General features: G+C 45.4%; 1 protein-coding gene across 1 annotated transcript in view; it reads left to right on the top strand.

Annotated features, from left to right (window-relative positions):
* The first annotated feature begins 1,291 nt into the window (after nt 1-1,291).
* PLD4 (phospholipase D family member 4) overlaps nt 1,292-21,090 on the top strand; it is a 116,622-nt gene continuing 96,823 nt past the window's right edge. The window contains exon 1 of the mRNA XM_061376489.1: nt 1,292-1,295. Coding sequence (XP_061232473.1) covers nt 1,293-1,295 — 3 coding nt within the window. The 5' untranslated portion in view covers nt 1,292. The remainder of the gene's footprint in view (nt 1,296-21,090) is intronic.

Genomic DNA, 21,090 nt, shown 5'->3' with positions numbered 1-21,090 from the left:
TAGCTTGGAGCATGTTTTCAAAATGGTTCATGAGTCTACAGAGAAGTACTAAAAACATGGCACACTTAATCCTTGTCTCTTCATGAACTGTTTCACTGTGGGGCAGTTACTGTCTCTTCAGAGAACAGGCCTGCTCTGCATTTTAAACACTGGATTTGACTTCTACTACAAACAAATACTGTGAAGTTAATGTAAAAAAAAAAATCATTGATATTTTTAATTGTTTTTAATCTTGGTGCAGTTCAGATTAAATATGTATATTTAAAGACACTAATTTTTGTGGGAGAGTTTTATAGTATACAGTATGTAGAAAAGCTATTGGAATGGAATATATTTTATAAAAACGTTCTATCACTGTTTTATAGTGAACTATTTTTTCTTCAGTGTTAGTGTAATACTGTTAGTCTAGATATGACAATCGCAGGAAGAGTGATTCAGGCTACTGTTAGCGCTTAGTTTTGTGTGGAGTTCTGTTTGCAACTGTATTGGTATGTGCTGTACAATGTGACAATCGTGACTAGGATTGTTGTCTTTATAAATTTACACAAAATAAAACGTGCTAGAGTTGTAAGCTTGAGCCTCCTCCTGCCCCCTTTAGCAGAAGGGGTGTGGTGTTCGGGTGTTTATTATTATTAATTATTATTACTAATGTTTTAAAGGTGGTTTGTAAAACTATTATGTACTCTAATAATTTCTTTCTTTTTCAGGGCCACATGGGATCTTAGCCATGTGAGGAGCTGCTATCTCTCAGTCAGAGCCTGACCGAGCACTTCCTTGGGCAGGGCTAAAACCAGCACCACTCCTGCATTTCAGCGAGAGTTTTGAGGAGGTTTGAAGGGCCTCAGCTCTCCCTCTGATGCCCCAAGTGAGCTTTGGGTCACCCCTGCCCTGACGATGCTGCTTTGCAGCCAGAGATGGGTGTTGGGGACCAGGTAACAAGCCTGTGAATGCAGAAGTGATGCAGTGTGTTAGGACTGGCTGACCAAAGCCATGTCAGCTAACTTGTGTGAGGGGGTTCTCTTAAGTGCCAAATCTCTCCCAGGCTTGGAAGAGCTGGTGTCTGATCCAGCTCCTGCTAACATCCATGTTAAAACTTGGGTTGACTTTAGCAGAAGCTGGGATTATGGGGAAGAATACTGGAGGTGTCTGCCAGCTGCTCCTCAGGGGAGGAAAACAAGCTGGTGGGTAGGTTTGCACCTGTACTACGTGCACTGTGTCTTACGTTTCTTAATTACTTGGAGGTGGAGGATCCTGGCGGAATCAGGCTGCTTGGAAATGGTGCTGGTTGAAGGATGGTTAAATCATAGTTAATGCTGATGTGGAAGCACAGCTCTCTCCCCTCTTGCTATCGTGTGGCTGCTGCTTTGCTACTGTCTCAAAAAAGGTAGGCATGTTCGAGCAGATGTCCTGCCTTGCAGAGGTAATGCCTCAATCCCTGTCTGCAGGGAGGGTGGAAAGCTGCGGGAGATGCACAGTGGTACTACTGTGATGTGGTAAAGTGTTAGAAACTAGAAATATATATATATATATTTAAAATCTCTTCCATTGAGGGGGTGAGTGTCCCCACAGCTATTTGTTTGTGGCACTCTGTTTTCACTTTTTCCTCCTGTTGTCTATGTATGAAAGAACATTCAAATGTGTTCTGTTTCCTTCCCTGCCCCCCCCCCCCAATAATGTGTCCAAATCTGCGTTCTGTGCAACAGAAAAGGGGAGCAAAAAGCTTTTCTTTGAGGGAGAGGGTGCTCAGAAAGAAGCAAGCTTGAAGCTAAACCTGGGAGGTGGCTGTCTTGCAAATAGGCTATAAATAACTGTGAGTGGATTGAGGAGAGCAGCCCACATCTACTCTGGCATGGGCATGCTGTGCCCATTTTCTTTGTTGATAGCAATTGCTAATGTGAATTCTGGCACTCCAAATCCTGATGCCTGTTGTTCTGATAACATAATTAAATCTTAGGAATGTGAAATATAAAAAGCTTTGAGAAGAAACCAGACCACTAAGCGGATACTGGGAAGGGGGGTGTGGGGTGTGTATGTACCGACTAAGCAATGGGATCCCTCTGGGCAGGGTTTCCTGCCTGCCAGCTGGAGGGTATGCTGGGAATGATTCTGCCTTTCCCTATGGGAAAAGGGGTGACCCCCTGGAGTGTCTGCTGTCCAAACCCCAGGCTGCAAGGGCTGTAATCTTCCAGGATTACAGCTCGGAATGGGCTCCTTAGGTTGGCAAGGGTCAGTCTTACCAATGCCAGCAGCTTGGGTTCCTGCCACCCTTGCGGAACCTGGTTCTCCTTGGGGTGGGTGTTGTGAAGCACTTTTATTTATTTTTAGCTTTTGTTTTGAAGTGCTAAGGGCCTTCTGGAGGTGGTCTGTCCTTGGTATGCACAGGGGTGGCTGTGGATGTCTGGGTGCATCTGGCCATGTGTCACTGAATGCCACCGTGCAGCTGGAGACCACAAAGGAATGACTTTTTCTTAGCTTGGATGGTGGGGTGTGGGTTTGGACTGAGTGCCTCTTGACTACTGAAAAGAGTTCATGCTAACTCATGGGGATGTCACCAGGTAAGGTCCGTGGTGCAGCTGGATCCTGTGCTGTGGGAAGCACTGTGCAGATGGACCATAATTACTGCTTAAATTGGATTCTTGCAGGTGAAATAAGCCTCCAGGCATGTTAATGAGGGAGTTCCCTCATGAGACGTAGATGCAGTGGAGGGGTAGAGGGATCTTTACGTTGCCTAGCTTGTTGGTAGTGCCATTGCCATCCAGCTGCTGGTGCCCAGGACTGGATCGTGCTACCCTGAGCGTTGCTTGCCCCTGTCTTTCTGCAATGTTCTGCTGAGCAAGGCACACAGAGAACATGAAGCAGCAGCTGTTATCTGAGGAAATTAATGGCAGGTGTGACCCAGCAAAAACAGCCTACGTAGGACAAAGCTGGGCTCAAGTGAAATGGAGGCAAGCCTACGGTGCAGTTGGTGTGTGAAAACGCCTTGTCCTGGGAGGAGTTGTGAGCAGGGCTGCGACTGACCTGCCTAGAGAGCATTTTGTCTCAGATTACTCCGTTTTTTGTGCTGGGGAGCACCTGGCTGAAAGTGCTGCAGACTGAGCAGCTTTGTGCAGCGGTGTCTTCACAGTAACTGCACCGAGGGATCCTGGTTTCTTACTTTTCCTAAGTGGGGATGAACTGCTGCGGAAGGATGCTGAGCACTTTCCAAGGAGTGAGCTTCTGTGTCTGCACCGTAGCCCTCTGTTCCTGACCAGCTCCTTTCATCCCAAAGCAAGAAAGAAAAAAGAAAACATTGCTAATGCTGTTTAACAGGAGGAGAGTGAACAAACATCGGTTATTGTTACCTGTTTCCTGTTTGTTTTTTCCTCTCCTACAGCTGCATGCTTCTGTACACAGCTGGCTCCTCTGCCCTTTCAAAATAATCTGTTGCAGAAAAGTAAATTACTTGCCAACCTGGCTTGAAAACAAAACAAACACCCCTAATACACCCCCCCAAGTGAAACCAAAAACCCCAACACACACACCTCCCCCAGTCCTCTGTTAAGATTTTGAGGCCTCATTATGTGCATCAACCTTGCATGTGCCCTACCCCAGCAAGAGGACTTTGGCACAGGCAGGGATGAGGGCTGGTGCTGCTGCCAGCCACAGCAGCCTGTGCTGGCCAGTACTGCCAGCATTTTCCAGTGGCAGAAGGTGGGCTCTGGCATCCCAAGGGGTTTTGAAGGCTTTCCCCAATGAATTTTGAAGGAATATGTTTTGTAGACCTTGGGACAGAATTGTTAGGAAAAGGATGGTGTAAGTCTTAATAACATAGGAATTTGGGGAAACAAAAGTTTGTATTACGACCTTATCCATAGGTTATTTATCCCTGGGGATAGCTTAGCCCCCGCAGACGGTACTCTCTGTTCCCCAGCCTTCCTTATCTCTCTCTTTTTTCTGTGCTATCCAGGTGGTGTTAGGAACCATCTGCTGCAGTGATTCAGCAGAATCCATTTAGCACTTTCCCAGAGAGGCCAGCATCTGCCAGGCAAGGGGGAGACCATGGGGAAGCCCAGCACATCTGCTGCTGTGTCTGCGAGCAAGGTCTGGGGTCAGCCCCTAACCTCCTCCCGGCTGCCTTGCTGGGCACAGGTTGTGTGGGGGGAGCACAGCGGTTTTCACCTTCATAGTCACGGCTTGTCTGGCTTGATCTGGGTGGTTAATTATCAAATGGCTGTTTTGGCTTTGGCTATGGAAGTGAAGAACCTCTCTTGCACTTTGTGATGTTCAGTGGTGTCTGGCTGGTGCTTGGCAGTCTCTGGGCTTCCTGGCTGGCACAAGATGGGAGACACTGCCATCTTCATTCCCAAAGTCACACTGAGACAGCTTGGACTCAGAAGTGCAAGAAATAAGGGTCTGAATTCCCCCGTGGGCAATAAGGCAGCTCCAGTCTATCAGGGTTTTGTAGACAAATGCTGTGTGGGGCTGGGCTGGGTTGCACGAAAGGGGCAGAAAGGGTGATGCCAATTCTGCCTTTAGTATCACAATTTCCATTCATTTGCTTTGGGGTAGGTCTGGTGGTAGGTCCTCGAGTGTGACAATTGCTTGAGTTTTGCTCCAGGATGGAGGGTGGGAGGTGTGTGTGATCTCCCACGTAATACAAAGAATTTCGTTAGCAGCACTGACTTCTCAACCTATTAGTAAAACTAGAGCTAATGCTTGGCAGTGACTGCCGGCCAATACTGAGTCAGTATGAAAAGTAACTACCTGGTAAGGTGTTCTGAAAGCCTGTACACTTGAGCCTCTGGCAGGAAACCTAATAGATCTTGTGTTCAGGAAATCCATCGCATCTGTGCAATAGGTTATGGCAATGAGCACTGAACAAGGACCAGGAATGAGTTGTGATATTTCTCATGTATCAGAAGCTGTCTTTATTTTATGGAGGACTAATGACATTTGTAGGAGCAGAAGCGTCTATCTCCCTTACTCTGTAAATTAAATCAAAGTATCTTAGTTTTGGTAGGCTAGGAGTAGTTGCCATGACTAGCATTTCAACCCTTCTGATATCTAACCAGCTGTCAGAAGACAGATGATGAGATTGTTCTACCTGGCTTCCTTTTCACAATTTTCTTAGATAAGTTCTTACACATCTAACAGTTCTGTTTCTGAAAATGTTTTGTAAGCAACATCTTTTACCCTGTTGCTGGCAAAGAATGTACATAAAATCATTGGAAGAGGAAAGGGATAGACCTTGTCTGAGCATCTAGTCTGTCATCTTGCTCTTGGGCAGGGCCAACTCACCGTTAGTTTTACCTGACAAATATGTGTCTAACCTGCTCATGGAAACCTCCTCGGGCAATGTGACGTGGCACCCACCTGTCCCTTACTTAGCCTGTAAAGACTTTTTTCTCTCCCTGATGTCTAGCCCACATGATAATCTCTGGTGCTTTTGTCTTTTTAGGTGGATAGGGAGGGTGGCTCTCCTGGCAGCGTGATGACTGAACTGGGCTTATGTGGGGAACTGACCCAATTTATAAACTAGACCTAGGTGAAGTCTTGGGTAAAGGAGCCAAACTGCAGAACGAGCTTATCCTAATATCCTCTGGGTGGGTTTTTTTTTCCTGACCAGTAAGGTACAGGTAGCCCCAGGCTGTAAACTCTGCTGTCTGTAAGTGGGCAGCACGAGAAGTGGGCCACTGGGTCAATGCACGCAGAAGTGCCTTCTGCAAAATGTGCAAGGTTAAGACCTCAGTGCTGTGTTTGTTCTTCAGGAAACTGTTAGGGGCCAACCTCTGCTTGGCCAAAAGTGGGCTGTGTTCTCCTAGGGCTTGTCTTAGCCTTTTGCTTAAGGTAAAATTTTGATCTCTTTTTAATGAACGACATTGAAATTTTCAGGGAAAAAACCCAAGCATCATTGCGTTCCATTTCTTGGAGCCTTCAAACTGAACCTCTGATTCTGACTTCAGAAATAACCCCATTAGCCTCTTACTAATGAAAGTAATTTCTCTCACATTAATTCAAAAGGAGGGTGTTCAGATACATTGTGCTAGGAAAAGAGGTGCAGGGACCAGGCTACACCAGGGGTTATTAACCTTGTGAGACCCATTAGACTGGAGCTGGACTGCTGTAGGACAGTGTAGCCTGTGGTGATGTTGGCAAGTGAATGAAGTAGTGAACATGACGGTCCTTCCTGTGTTCTGCCCTGTAAGGTCCAAGTGCTTCAGCTGATGTATGTTGAGAGTATGGTGGAGAAAATCACTGCTGGAGGGGTTAGGGTGTGATGATGCTCAGGGACTGCTGGGTCTGTGCAACTTGATGCTGCAAGTATCTATATGTCTGCTCTGGACTGATAAAGTGTGAAGTGGGATTAATACCTGCTCACCATCATCTGGTGCTTCTCCTGTGCCTGGCAGACACACTTTCAGCTGCATGCCTCTTGGGGAATGTGGAAAGATTGCTTAAGCTCAAGCTTGCCCAGAGGGTTGAGTTTTGCTTTAGCTGGGGAGCAGATCTGAGGGAGCTCTGCTGAGCTGTTTGACTGCCACCCAGTCCTAGTTTCAATGCCGTGAAACTGAAGCACTGAATTCTCTTCAGTTCCACACATTCATAGGTGGTACAGCCTCAAGCACCTGATGTCTTGTTTGAGCTTTCTAAAAGCTGGGGAAGGAAAGGAGCTGGAGCCAGTGGCCCTGCTCAGTGGAGTAAGTCAGATGTGGCAGTGCTTGCCCAGGAGGGATGCAGGCAGAGCTTCAGGCGTTTTGGGACTTGAACTTGTGCTCAACCTTACTGAGTGCCTCATTGCCTAGGATGCAGCCAGCAGTACCTGCAGGTGATTCTTCATCCCCTCCTGCAAGGGCAAGACTTGCCCAAAGGGACAGTGAAGATGGGAGGTAGGCTCTGCACTGGTGAGTGAAGACAGTTTTGGGGAGGGAGGAATCTGGGGCTGTGGAACTTGAACACAAATGTGGTGATTGGTTTTGGATCAAAGCACAGGGCTCTGGGCTGTGCTCTTACCTGAAAATGATTGTAATAGCGTTGCTGCTTCTTGTTGCTGGTGCTAACAGGGCTGAGATGCTCTGGTTCTTGGGAGAACCCTGAGTTCCAATGGGGCAGAGAAACTGCAATACTTCCTGAGCGCTGTGTTTAACTCCTCAGCAGAATCAGAAACTTTTGGTACCTCTAAAATTAGCCTGAAATGTCACCCGAAACTTTCCACAAGAAAAGCCACCTGGTTTACTGGTTGGTTTTTTTAAGGTTTTCTTAAGCCTTGCTGCTTGTAAAACTACAGTGTAAAAGATCAGACAACACTTTGTTCTTCAGTATTCACAAACATCAGAAGATGCCAAAACTCACTGAACACTGTTCTGAAGTAGGGTATGAGCCCAGTGACTTGCAGGGTTTTGCTGTGCCTCTGGTAGCATACCGGCAAGTTCCTGCAATATTTTGTTATTCACCTTCAAAACAGAAGTTCTGGCTTTTTTGTTTCACTTATTTCAAACCCAGCAAAAAATGTCAACTGCTTTCAGAATAGGGAAATGTAGGAGATTTATCTTGGAAAATGGGTTTTCAAAATACACCTTTTTATGTGTGTTTTTCTCTGTTTACTGGGTCTTCAGGGTATGTCATGCACTGTGTGCAGTTCATGGAGCACAGGGGAGTGCAGGGAGGTTATCGGGAATGTAACTACAAACCCCGAGTTTGTCCCTCAGGATGATCTCATGCACAGTCATGGTATCTGGATCTCTTAATTCTCCTCTAAAGTTGACATATCTGAAAGCCTCGTTGCTAAAATGTCAGCGCCGGGAGTTTCCCTGGGAGAGCCTGTCTCCACATCATGACCTGGCACAAACTCCCTGAGCTTTTACAACTCTCTGGTGTTAAAGGGTTCTGGGGAAGAAAAATAGATGTAGTGAGAGCTCTCACTGTGTCTCTGGCTTTTGGCACTGCAGCCAAAGCTGGCTGATTCAGTCGGGTTTAGAATGTGTGTTTAAATTATGATTTTTTTTTAAGTTTTTTTTTCTTTCATAAATCTGTTCAGGAGAGTAATAGATCTGCAGCCTTTCACTGGTATTCCTCGGGTTTGCCGTCCCCACTGATGTTCACATGTGGAGGTACCAAACTGCAGAAAATACAGTGCACTTTCTATGGAAAGTGTCTATGTTTTTGGCCTTATCCTGCAAAGCCCTGCCCTGTGGGGCAAACTCCAGTGCAGTGGTGCAGACTTTTGCCCATGTAAAGGCTGTTGAATGGGCTCTGATGTTGCACAACTTCCAAACAGGCACAGCGGCTTCAGCTACCTGCAAGCCTCTCCCTCTTCCTTGTGTACTTTGAAACCCCAAGGGAGGGAGAGTGGAGCATGAGTAAGTTATTGGGAGCAGATGTTGCACAGTAGCAGCGAAACAAATATTTTGTGTTTATGCTACTTCCATTCAAGGGTAATGTTAACACCAGTGTGTCTGTGTTAACTCGCCCTTTTCTCAGCATAACCCTGCTACAGAGCCATCAGAGCTGGTTAGTCATAAAACTCTGCTTGGAGCAGGGTGAGCACCGAAATCCTGAGCATGTACAGTTTGGTTCCTAATTCTGCAAAGCATGTTGGTTATTCCCTTGCTTATGTGTCATTTCTTCCCCTGCCTGACCTGTTTGCTATCCCCTAGCTGCGAGTGGCTGTTTGCTTTGCATGAGGAGGGAAGACACTACCCAGAAGGTCTCAGAATGTATTTTGCAGCTTCTTCCTTCCCCCCCTCCCAAAGCAGTTTCTGTGTGAGAAGCAGATACCCTGGGATCCTGGGGTCTATTTTTCTTCTCTCCCCCTTCCAAGACCTACCTATGCCTCTCTCCAGGCTTTTTCTCACAGACATGATGGGATTGAGGTGTACAGCTGCCCCTCCATCCCCTTGTCTCAGCTTGGTAGGCTGAGAAGCGCCCAGTTCCCCAACCCTGGAGGATATTATCCCCATGGCAGCATCTGGCTCTTGGCAGGCTCTGCGGGCAGCCGTGCTGGCAGGGTTTGGAGTTCCCTTTTAGCTTTGTCGTGTGGTAATCTGTCAGTTGGCTCTTCGGGCTCCCTTGTTCTCCTGCATGCCTTTTCTTCTCAACAAACCTCTTAATTCAGAGTTGGTCAATGAGAGCTTTGAGAATGCTCCTTGGGATTGCTCTCCATGAGGCGTTTCTTTTGCTTTGCTCCAGAGAGAGACTTTTGGCAAATCTTTATTTTATTGTAACAGTAGAAAGAGGGAAAAAAAGCTGATCAAGTTCCTAGTAGCTCAGTGGAGTCTGCTAGTGTCAGCGGACAGGATAATTTACTCAGCCGATTGTTCTGGCTCTGATTATTTACAGAAACCCTAAAAGCATTGCCTCCCTCCCCAGGAAGGAAGCACTGGTGGTTTCAAACAGCAAGAAAAGACTTTAAACAAACCAAGAGTAAAATATGAAATGCCAGCTCTACTTCCCCTCTTGAAAATGAGTGTGTCTGGGGACAGATCTGCAGCTGAAGCAAATCCCGCCTGTCCCCAGGACTGTGTCACCGTGCGTTGTTTCAGAACCGTCCCTCAAGGATATTACTATTCTTTTCTCCATGTATGAATAAGCTACTTACAGTGCATAGCTGCTATATTACAATTTCCTAAGAGGTGCTGGCATCTGGAGAGATTACATTCCACTGGCCCCTGGGATGGAAAGAATGAGTTCAAGAACAAAGAATGAAATCCTCACTTCTGCACTTAGAAATCCGATATTCACCAAAGGCTAGGGGTGAGCTGCTAATCAGACCTCAACATTAGCGGTGGTTGGTGCAACCTTCCCCTTCCCTGCCAAAAATTGGGCTGCACTGACACATCAGTAAAATTAAACTTGGTACCACTCAGGCTGGACTTGGTAGGTGGGGGGAAAAAATCAATCTCAGTGGTGAACTTTGCGATGCCAAAATGTGTAGGAATAACAGCTCCTATCTGGCATCTATTTGCAGGACTGGCACAGTTCATGCCGTGGTCTTGGCAGCCATGGTGCAGCCCCGGCACCTTGCTCTGCAGAGACACCTTTCTGGGTGGGAGGAGGATGTTGAGCGCCCGGCTGCCTGCCAGTTAACATTGAGCCGCCACGCAAATTGCAGTGTAGCTGCAGAAAATTGAGATCGCCCACTCCTAGCAGGCTGTGCCATCGGCTGTCTGGCAGGATTGATGGTTGTCAGTACCGAATGCTGCTGAACTGGAGCCAAAATCAAATGAGTGGATGGCCTCGTGAGCCTGCTTGAGGGGGGGAAGAAATTAAAAACCTAAGAACTTCTTTTCAGTTTAGAAGCTAAACTAAAGAGGCTTGTTCCACTTTATAATTGCTTAGCTGGGAAGAAGGGCTGGGAAATGTTCTGCTGCATGTGAAATTGAAAGGTCACAGGTTTTCAGCTGTTTCAGTATCATTTTAGGGTGCAGGAGCCTCCGGCAGGAAGGAGGAAGCATCTCCTGTGCTAAACTGTCCCTGGGAACCGAGGGATGTTTAACCATAGCCAGGCCTAATTTTAACAGCTGTGGTGTAATGTTGGTTGTGACAACGGGGGACAGGCTGATGCCCTTCAATGTTTTTCCCTTTTCATACACAGACAACCAGTCCTGGGCGTGCTCTGGGTCATGATTGTAGCAGTGGCTGATGCATGATGGCAATGAAGCAACTGGTTATAACCTCCTTGGTAAATCATAGAATCACAGAATGGTTTGGATTGGAAGGGACCTTTAAAGGTCATCTAGTTTCAATCCTCCTGCAATGATGTCTTCAACTAGATCAGGCTGCTTAGAGCCCTATTCTACCTGATCTTGAATGTTTCCGGGACAAAAAATGGGGACTAGGTTTCCTGAGTCTGAGTGAGGAGTGTAGCCAAAGGGTTTTTACAAAATCCTGGCAGGAATGTAATGTTAAAGCCTGGTTTGGCTGCAGTGGCTGAACTGAGCTAGATCCACAGCAGCAAAGCGGAGACCAGGCCCTGGCCTCCTGTAGCTCTAGTATGGTGTTTGTTTCCATTTCACTTTCCAAATCATTCACAAAACAGACAAGAAGTATCTAGACCAACATCCTGAAGGCTGAGAACAACGTGAAGAATGGTGTGCATTGATCTCTACTCCTTCACCTTTTGAAAGAGGGACAAAAGGAAGGAAAGCAAGCCAGAAAGGAAGGAGATATGCTTCCTTCTCTCCTCTATATTGAAAAAATGTGCTTATTCTTCTGCCTACTTCCTCTTTCCTTCCCTTATATCCTCAGTGTGGTGAGACACAGAGACTGAAAAGTGTTTTCCTTGACCATGTGTGTCAAGTTTCTATCCTAGGATGGGAGTGCTGTGGTGCTACTGCTCCCCAGGCTGGGGAGGCTGATTCTGGTGCTCCCTCTCCTTTTATTCTCACTGGTACAGGCAATCTGTGGGGAGCAGATCTGAACTATCTGAACTAAATCCATGGGCTCTGCGGGAAAAATGGTGCGACTTATTTTTGAGTTACGTCAGCAGATGTGAGTTTGCCTGAGGTGAGGAAAAGCTTCCTGTCTGGTGATGTGTCCTCTCCAGGATGTGTTCATATGTTTTCTTCTAGTGTCACTTCAGTGTACTGATCCTGGCAGTGAAGGTGGGCACCACTGTGGGGATGCTCTAGTGTCTGTGGTGGAAAGCAGTGAGGGGACAGGGGCATGCTTCTTTCCATGGCATTAGCAGCACCTACATTGCTTATTTGTTGTGGGTATCAAGTTGTAGAGATAAAATGCATGGTTTTTACTGCCTTGGCAGATAGCAAGACTGTAGCTATGCATGCTGTAGAAATTAATGTGTTTGTGATCTCACCAAGATGCTGAGCACCAGCTGTGTAGTTCTGCCTGGTACAAAATGAGTGGAGAAATCTGCCAGAAGGATGCAACGGCAGCAGCAAGGCAGGGATTGCATCCTCTGCCCTGCAGCCCAGGATTTCTTGGGGGTCATATCCTCGAAGATAAATCCGTCCATGCCTCCCCAGGTAGGGAGGTGAAGCTCTCCTCTTCCTTGGGAGCTCCTTCCCCATTTGGCCAGCACACTCTACTCTTCAGATGGGCTATAAATATGCATAGGAGGAAGCCTAAGTGCACCATGCTAGGCCAACACCACTGCGACTTGCAAACTTAATTTATTTACATAATTTGAGTTCGCAGTTTGGAGGCTACCTAAACAGTGTGTTTGAAACAAGTACTTCCTAGCTCCTTGAGCAGGCACTTCCTCTCTGTGTTGTCTTTAGGATGGTTGCTCACCCCACTATGCCTCCTTCCTGACTGTGGTCTCAGGTCCAGCCCACGGCCACCTTCAGCCTGAGACATCTTGCCATCACTCCTCTGCTTTAAAGAAAACCAGTTATGAGTGATATGCCTACCCCTGGGGCAGGCACACAGAGGATTCACTGGCCACTTGCTTGCATCCCACCAAAGATGGTACTTGGTTTGGTTCCTTCTCCCTCCCTTTTCCCTGTTAGGTTGGATAGTGTCTTTATGTTAAGTGGCGCAAGAGAAGAATGAAGATTTAAACTCATTTAACCTTGAACGTAGTCATTAGTTAAGCAATTAAAATTAAAGGGTGAGTTAATGGGCAGTGTCAAACATTCGGAGAAACATCTGTTGTAATAGAAGTCTGCCTTTTAGCTGATGAATAATTGATCCACTCTTTGTCAGCACCTAAAGCCTGCCGAGGCAGCAGTGCTGGTACTGCCAGAGCATCTTCAGTGTCCCCTGCCCAGCCATGAGCTCCAGGAGAGCAGGAGGACCTGACCACCACCACTTGAAGATACATTAGGCAACCCCCTGAATTGCACCCCTTCGGCTGTGGTTGTCCCTGCTGGGCCTTTTGCTTTCCTGGAATCAGATGTGTTATTTCAAGTCTAGAGGAATCAATGATCTATTTTTAAGTCTTTATTGATGCATGTGTGGATGGATGCGGTGTCTGTCCAGACACCGACAGCCAGGGATGTAGATAATTCAAGCCTTTTTGAATTGTATCACCAAGTCAAATTAACTTGCTTCTTGGCAAGCAGAGAAAGTGAGTGACTGTCTTCACTAAGGCATTAAGGGCAATACAGTAAATATTGCCCAGAATTTGAGGGATAAATACCACAGAGCTTTTGTCTCTTCGTTCTGGCAGAACCAATAATGCTGAAGTCACTGCTGCACTACTGTCATCTCCCATGGAAAGCCCCTTTTCTGAAGAATAACAAACAGCAAAAGGTATTTGGGTGCAGTCTTGGGTCCTGTGAAATGAAGAACTCTGCTGTTCACAGCAGTAAAATGGGATGTTACTCTGGGCACTTGGCTTTGCAGACCCACCTGGGAAGAGCTTCCATGCTGTGCAGAAAGTGCAGATGGAGCAAGGTGAAACAGTGTGGATATGTTCCCTGCATGAACTGAGTTTCAGCTGAACTGGGATCTGTGTGTGTTTGGGAGCACCTGAAAAGGGTAGGGTGACAGAGCAGGGTCTAGTTTATGGGCTGTGCTCCTCCACATACCCCACTGCTGAGGCCGGGGATGCAAGAAGTGACAGAGCGACCCAGAAACTGAATTGGGGGAATGAAACATTTTTAGCTTGGGATGGTGGGAGAAGGAAACCCAGGTCACAGAGGGTTCTTGATATGCTATTTTCTATATTAACTCTTAATCCCTTAAAAACCTCAAACTAGGCCTGTTGTGTGATTCCTCAAGTCTTGTGCTTGTGCAAAACTGTGCAACCAGCTGAACTAAACCCAACCTAGCTCCTAACTCCAGCAAGAAGGGGTCAGCAGGTTATTAGCAAGCCCAGATGAGCCCTTCCACCCTGATATTGGGGTGCCATGACCACAGACCTCTTTATAGAAGGCAGTTGGGAAAAAGCTGTGTGAGGGCAGCATAAAAAGTATGATGACAATTAATTTGAAGGTATATCAGAGGCGAATGTTGACAGGAGGTGGGTTATACCCCCGCCTCAAACTGAGTCTAGTCAAGTTTTTACCCTTTGAAGTACAAGGCAGTAATATCCATTTGTCTATTTGTTGGAGAGAAACATCACCTCCACATTCCTAAAGAAACCAGTTGTATTAATATTCGGTTTTCATTTACTCATCCCCATTGTTTTTTATTTTTCCTTCAAGACTATCTGTAGAACTTGAAATAATGCAGCAGTTCTGGTTTTGTTTAAAATCATGTTAATCTGTATTTGCATCATAAGCATAAAGAAAGAGAAATAAACCAGGATGGGAAAATCATCTGTGTGTCTTCAGCTGGTTTTAGCTGACAACAAGCAGAACCTGTAGCTTGGATTCTTCCCTCATCTCCCCCTCTGCACGCATAGTCTGCCTTAGCATCTGCCTGCACTTTTGCTGCTGCTTCAACTGTTTTGCTATTTTAGACCAGAGCATCTTTTTTTTCAATATAAAATAGTCCTTGGATTATTGTCAAGTGTTTGATGCATTGGTCCACTTTTACCTCTCATTAACTCATCAATATTGTCTTTAATGACATGTGAATGCAAACAGACCTTGCTTTGAAGCCTGTGTACAGTGGCCAATACATTTTGCTTGTTTTGGATCTCTCTGAGGTGAGTTGTGTTTAAACAAAATTTTAACTGCTGAGGTTATGAACGTGCATAACTGCTCATCCAAATGTGTGTAGGACATGTACAGAAAAGATGTTTGTGTTGAACTTGACATGGAAACTTTTTTAAAGCAAAGATAACTGAGAATTTTTATATCCTGGAGGAATTCTGTTTGAGGAAATGAGACTGATTAAATAAGGAGGTCGTGTTCAAAACTGTAATTCAGCCAGCCCAGGGCACTCCCTTCTCCCCCTCAAAAAAAAGAGCCATTTTCAAACTTCAGTACCAAAACAAAACCAACCTTAGGAACTAAAAAAATAATAAAAAAAGAAAAATGAAAAATAAAAAATAAAAAAAAAAAGAAAGAACTCTGACTTTTGAAATTTACTTATTTGTATGATGGGCTATAGTGTAGAGCCAAAAGTGTGTTTTTTCTACTTTATCCCAAAAATGCATGTTCATAGCTTCATCTCAACCACAACTTCAGCATTGTCTCTGTGGTTATATGAGTGACACTGTTTCCCTTATAATAACCTGGTTACCTTTTCTTGGCCATAAACCTACAGAAATCATAATTATACTTACTTTTACCCAACGATTTCGAACGAAGGATCTGTGAAGAAATCTCTGCTAAGTAGTTTAGCTGAGGTTTGTGTTTATTGACTTAAATGGAAGCAGATTTGGGCCTTGGGAAGGCTGCTGCCCTTCGGATAACTTCCCCAAACATCACTTTTTCATGTGTAGTAGCCAGATATTTTCTGAGCTGACTTCTTTTCAGCACTTCTGTTTACATCTACTGATAATATGAGGGGATTTACCCCAGAGCTTTCTGACAAGCATTCATCCCCCACATGCCACGTCTTCTCAGGGAAGGGAGCAAAGCAGTCTCAGTTTATCTGAGGATGAAGGTTTCAGGAACAGCCATTTTAGAAAAGCGTATTTTATGCATGTGACTAAAGGATAGATGAGAGCTGTGGACTAATCTGCTTACCCTGTACATTGTTATGGCAAAGGAGTTGAGTGGTAATGCTTAATTTTAAATTGCATTTTCATTAGGGTTATCAGCTAGTTATTTCATCCCTGTAGGTAGTGGCTGGGCAGGGAGGAAGGTGGCCAGAGCTACATGCACAAGGGCATCCCCTGCCTTCCCCACTAATGCCACAGTGCTCTCCTGGTGGGGGCAAACTCAGGGTCTCTGCCTAAGCTCTGCAGAGCCCAGATACAGGAGTCCTCCTTCAAAAATGGGTAATACTGTATTTGGAGGCCTGATAATAGGGATACTTGGCATAGCTGGTGCTCTCCTGCTCCTGGAAAGGCTGGATTTGGGTGCGTGACCTCTTCTTCAAAGCTGCTTTTGGATTTCTTAAGGAAAAGATGGGTGTGCTCCACTCTGTCCCATCCCTGGAGAGCACCTCTGCTGTGGGCTGAGGGTCGAGCATTTATTAGGAGGTGGCAGCAGGAAAGGGTGACAGGGCCTGGACTCCTCTTGCTGTGGTTGTAGCTACATCCATGGTCCTTCAGCTGTTGCCCACAGGTTGATGTGGTTTGAAGGTGAGTGTTGTGTTGCCATCCCAGCTTCACTCCCTGTGAGAGATGGACCTGAAGCCATTCAGACCAGAGCAGGCTGGTGGGCTTGAGCCAACTTCTGTCCAGAGCTGCTGCTGCTCCTTAGCAAAAGCAAAGCAGGGGCACTGCCAGGTTTTCACTTCGTCCTTTGGTCTGTCTTTTCACTTCATCCTTTGGTCTGACTTTTCCCAAGTGGATGCTTGGGAGGACAAAATGAAGTTGGGGAGGGAGAAGGAAACCTCTTCACATTGCAAAGACATAATAGAGATGCTGCTGAGGAAAGTCGGTGTAACTACTGCTTCTTTTCAAAATAAGAGAGGATTGATTTGGCATTTTCTTCTGAAAAGCTCCTTGCAATGTTAGCGACTACCCAGGCAAAATAAAGAAGAAAGGTACAACTTCCCAAGCCTTGGGTGCTCTGCCAGCGATTGACAGCTCCAGTCTTCTTGTCATCTGCAAACAAGCTGAATTCCTCGCCGTAACAACAGTTGGAAGAATCTGTTTTTATAGCCTAGAAATAGGGGTTTGGCCTTGGCCTTTTTTGGTAATCTGTTTGGAATTTGGTGGTGGTGATCAACAGTTGTTTAAAGCTGCTGGCAGCCTGCTGGACTTCACACAATGGCTCGGTGGTCTTGGGCTCTTTCCAGCTCTGTGCATTAAACATTGCTTTCCCATGATGCAAGGAAAAGGGTGCAGTCAACTCTAAAAGGCAGAAAATTTAAACCTGATGAAAGGAAATGCTTTTCCACACAATTATCCTTTGGGATTTGTTACCACATGGAGCTGCTTAGGCCAAACATTTTGCACTTATCTGGGAGAGGAAAGGGTATCTGGAGATTTATATGGAAAACAGATTTTCTGGGGAAAAAGGTTCAAATTTGAATGAGGGGTCTGAAGTTCAGAGCAGGAGTTTCAGCTTCAGTTTGAGGGATTAAGATGCTCTCTGGGCTGCAACAAGGTCTTGAATTGCAACCTGTAGTCCTAGGTGAGCGTCAGGACTACCAGTTGCATTGTTAATTTGCTTTTATAATTGGCTTCTCTACTACTAGTTCACCCAATAGCATGAACTTCCCCACCAGAGAAGTTTCAGCAGTGGTACAGTTTCTATTACCTTCCTCTGTGGGGCCATATTATGGCCTGGGTTTGATGGTTTTGTCTGTGGGCATCAGAGGCATTGGTAGCTTCTTCCATCACTCCAGCTGATGGGTGACTGTGCTGTGGCAGAGGCTGAAATCTACCTTCCCTTCAGACAGGGGCCAAGCACAGAAAGTTTTTCTGCATGAAAAGGCTGAAGGCTGGGGCAAGCCTTGCTACTGGGAAAGGTTTCTCCTGGCTGCAGCCTCATAGGCATTGGGCCCCTGAGGAGCCACCTGAGCCGGAGTTTTAGTGTGGTTATGACGGACACGACATCCTTTAGTCACCTCATGTTGAAATGAATGTGGCTTTTTACAGTGGGTTTTCCTTTCTCTTTTATTTTGAGAGTGCCAGAACCGTTTTTTTTTTGTTTGTTTGTTTTTTTTTTTTTAAAAACCACAAAACACAAAAATCCCCCCCGGGTTTTCCAAGTCCTCCTGAAACTGCAAGCCCTTCATTTAAAATCCTTTTGTTTTAGTTTAAATCTAACTTGACAGTCTAAATTTGCATCCAGGTGTTTTGTTACACGGGATTTGTTTCAATGTGCCACAATGGGTTTCATCCTGTTTGCTGAAACGGGCACTTTTAGAGAAAGTCTTTCGAAGTAGCAAAATAAACCCACAGCAGAGAGAGACACTACTGCTGATATAAACAAGCGCTGGGTACAACACAAATCTCTGCAGAAGATCCCTGATTACCAGTGGGAGAGAAGGCACTGCTGTGTGTCTGGGTTATACATGTAGCTATAATCTTGAATCAATGCGAGCACTCAGGTGCCTGCAGGGTGTGCTTAAACTTTCTGCTGGCCTCTGTGCTCCAGGCTGTTGTGTGAGGGTGTTTTGGACCCAGAAAAGGACCCAGAAATGCCCCCACTATACCTCAAGGATGGGGATGATGGGGAACCTGCTTGCATCCAGCAGTCTGGGTGCGGAGAGCCCCTGAAATGGATTTTCACTGAACCCTGGGAGCTGCTGCCCAGTGGGAGATCAGTGCTGCAGTGGGTTGTGTGCTTCTCCACAGCACTGCAGAAATGCACAACAGCCCCAAATTGCCTCCTTTCCTTCTTTGTTGTTTCTCATAATGGCTACAGCACTTGAGGATTTAGAAATGTCCTTTATCCGATATTTGCTCCATATTATCTGTCAAAATTATGTCCTGCGTAAAGTATAATGAGTAGGTGATTTAACCGTGTGCCCTCAACCCAAAACTATTGGGTTTTTCTAAGGCCCTGCTTGCCTGCCTGCACATTTTAAATGTATATCGAGCAGTAATAGCATTGCAAAAGAAAGGGGGAGTAGTTTTTGTCACTACTTTGTCATTTACATTACACTTTTGTCCCTACGTGAACATTTTCTTCTTATCTTTCTAAGCCTTGAAGCACCGTTTAAGTCTTGGATACACCTTGAAACAATTCCTGAGCCTTGAAGCGCTGCAAATTTGAGTAGAAGGAAGCAGTTTGACTCTCACTGATGACCCATGAGCATCCTCTAGTGTGCGTTTAAGGTAATACTTACACATCCCCTGCCTGGATGCCTTACGAAAAACTGTTATTATCAGGGCAAAGGAGCAAAAAGCCTTGCCTGAATCAGTTCATGGTGAAAGGCAGAATAAGATGCTAGCTAAGGAAGTAAATGCAAACACAGGCAGTAAGTGCTTGCATCCATTCAAGGCTGGTTTCAGGAGGAGTTAATAGCACTGAAAGGCCCACAGTGCTTTCTGTGGGATGGTTGAGTAGTTTGCATCTCTAAAACTCCAAGCAAAACTGAAAGCCAACCATTTCACAATGTTAAATGCATTAAATATGGAAGACCTGTTGCAGAAAAACACTTTAAAATGAATTAACATGCATATTATGTGCTTACAGATACAGTAATGTCTGTAAGGGGTGTGCTTTGACTATAGAAGTATTTTGGTAATTAGAAAAGGTAAGTGAAACCACCTTTGAGGTTGTGGGATATTTTTTCTCTTGCCATGAAAGCTACTTTGTATTTTTGGTAACAGTAAGCAGTTTTCACTACACTGTGAAAAATGGTGCAGAATGAAGATTGCAGCTAAAAATTTTAAAATAGCTATTACGTGTATTTATGCTGGTATGATATTACATGACACAAATCTCATCCCCCATGCCTTCTTTTTCCTTCTGTAAAATAGGAAAAAAAGGCTAATTTCCCTGCCTCAGAAAGGAACAAACCTGTTATCCTGAGCACTCGGCTATAACATGATGGGGATCTTTAAAAATATTACGAGTGAGTGGACATGTGGCCAGTGACAATATATTACCTCCCAATGTCTGGACAGGAGAAATTATGCCATACTTTCTTCTGCATCTCACTGCATGTTAGCATTTTGGCTTTCCTCAGCTAGCAAACTACCCATTGCCAGTAAAGTCTCGGCACAGACTTAGTTTTCATTTACCACCTCCTTTTGCGGAAAGTCGACTGCAAGCCTGACTCTGTGTATGCAGATGTTCATAGAATCACAGAATGGTTTGAGTTGGAAGGGACTTTAAAGCTCATTCAGTTGCAACACCCCTGCCATTGTCACAAACTGCTTCCACTAGACCAGGTTGCTCAAAGCCCCATCCAACCTGGCCTTGAACACTTTCGGAGATAGGGCTTCTCTGAGCAACCTCTGTCAGTGCCTCACCATCCTCACAGGGAAGAACTTCTGCCTAGTATCTAATCTAATCTACCCTCTTTCAGTTTAAAACTTTGTTCAGTCTCTACATCCCCTGATAAAGAGTTCCTCCCCATCTTTTCTGCAGGCCCCCATTAAGTACTGAAACCATCCTGTTATCAGGGTGGTTGCAGGATTTTTTGGTTGTTGCTGTTGTCTGCTAAAAGCCTGTGGCAAAACACTGCTGAAAACTTCTGCAGGAAAGGAAGGCAGCCTCTGATTTGGAGGAGCACAAATACTAGGACAAGTGACACACTCCATTTGTGTGCAAACCTCAAACAAGTAGAGAGTAAGGGTGAGATCAGGACAGCCACAGATTAGATTAATCTCACCTTGGTGGGATGAAAGTCTTTGAAAGAAACTTTGAAGGGATGGGCACTTACGGACGTGGAAGCAAATAGAAAATGAGATAACATGCAACAGAGCTTATCCAAAGTTAACCATGCCAGCCTAACCTGTTAGCTTTCTTTGATAAGAGAACTGATCTTCCAGACAAGAGCTACTGTATCCATACATTACTCGCTTTGAGTCTCTGAACAGTTGATAAAGTGCCATTTGGGAAGCTATGTATTAAGACAGAAATTAGTAGGAGTGTTGGAAGGGTAAGGAATTGGCCAGGGCAATGTGAGGAGTAGGGAAGACCTCAGGGTAGCTGCTGGAGCAGCTCTTCAAGGAGATTGGAAAACCATAGCCAGTACTGGGGAGCTGGTATATCCCAGTGGGTCACAGACAGAAAGAGTAGGAGAAAGGGGTAAAATTCAGTTGCTGTGAGCCTGAGCTCATGGAGCAATAACAGAGTTTTGCCACCCTTGTGGGGATGAGCATTAGAAAGAGCAGGCTAGAGTGATGTTCAAGGTAAAGCCTGATATGCTTATATGCAGGTGTTGTGATGTAGTTGCCTGAGGTTAACAGAGGACCAGGCTCAACCTGGGAGGTAGCTAAGCGTTATAATACACCTAAGGATCTCTGTGTTAAAAAAGGAGAAATGGGAAAGGGAAAAGGACCTGAAATTTGAGAGGATTTGTTTTTCAAGGGAGGAACATGAAATACTGAGCAGTAAGAAAGCCAAGTACGACAATTTTGAGTGAGTGCTCTGAAAGGAACTATCATCTGTGTATCCCACGGTAAGAGTGGCCTTCAAAGGAGGATCATTTTAAGGCATTTCCTGCTCCTGTTTTACCTCT

The sequence above is a fragment of the Neopsephotus bourkii genome, unplaced genomic scaffold, assembly GCF_033783945.1.
Source record: "Neopsephotus bourkii isolate Nb327-2 ecotype Australia unplaced genomic scaffold, CSIRO-AGI_Nbou_v1 NB_1707, whole genome shotgun sequence".
NCBI lineage: Eukaryota > Metazoa > Chordata > Aves > Psittaciformes > Psittacidae > Neopsephotus > Neopsephotus bourkii.
This window is presented reverse-complemented; position numbering and strand designations above follow the sequence as displayed.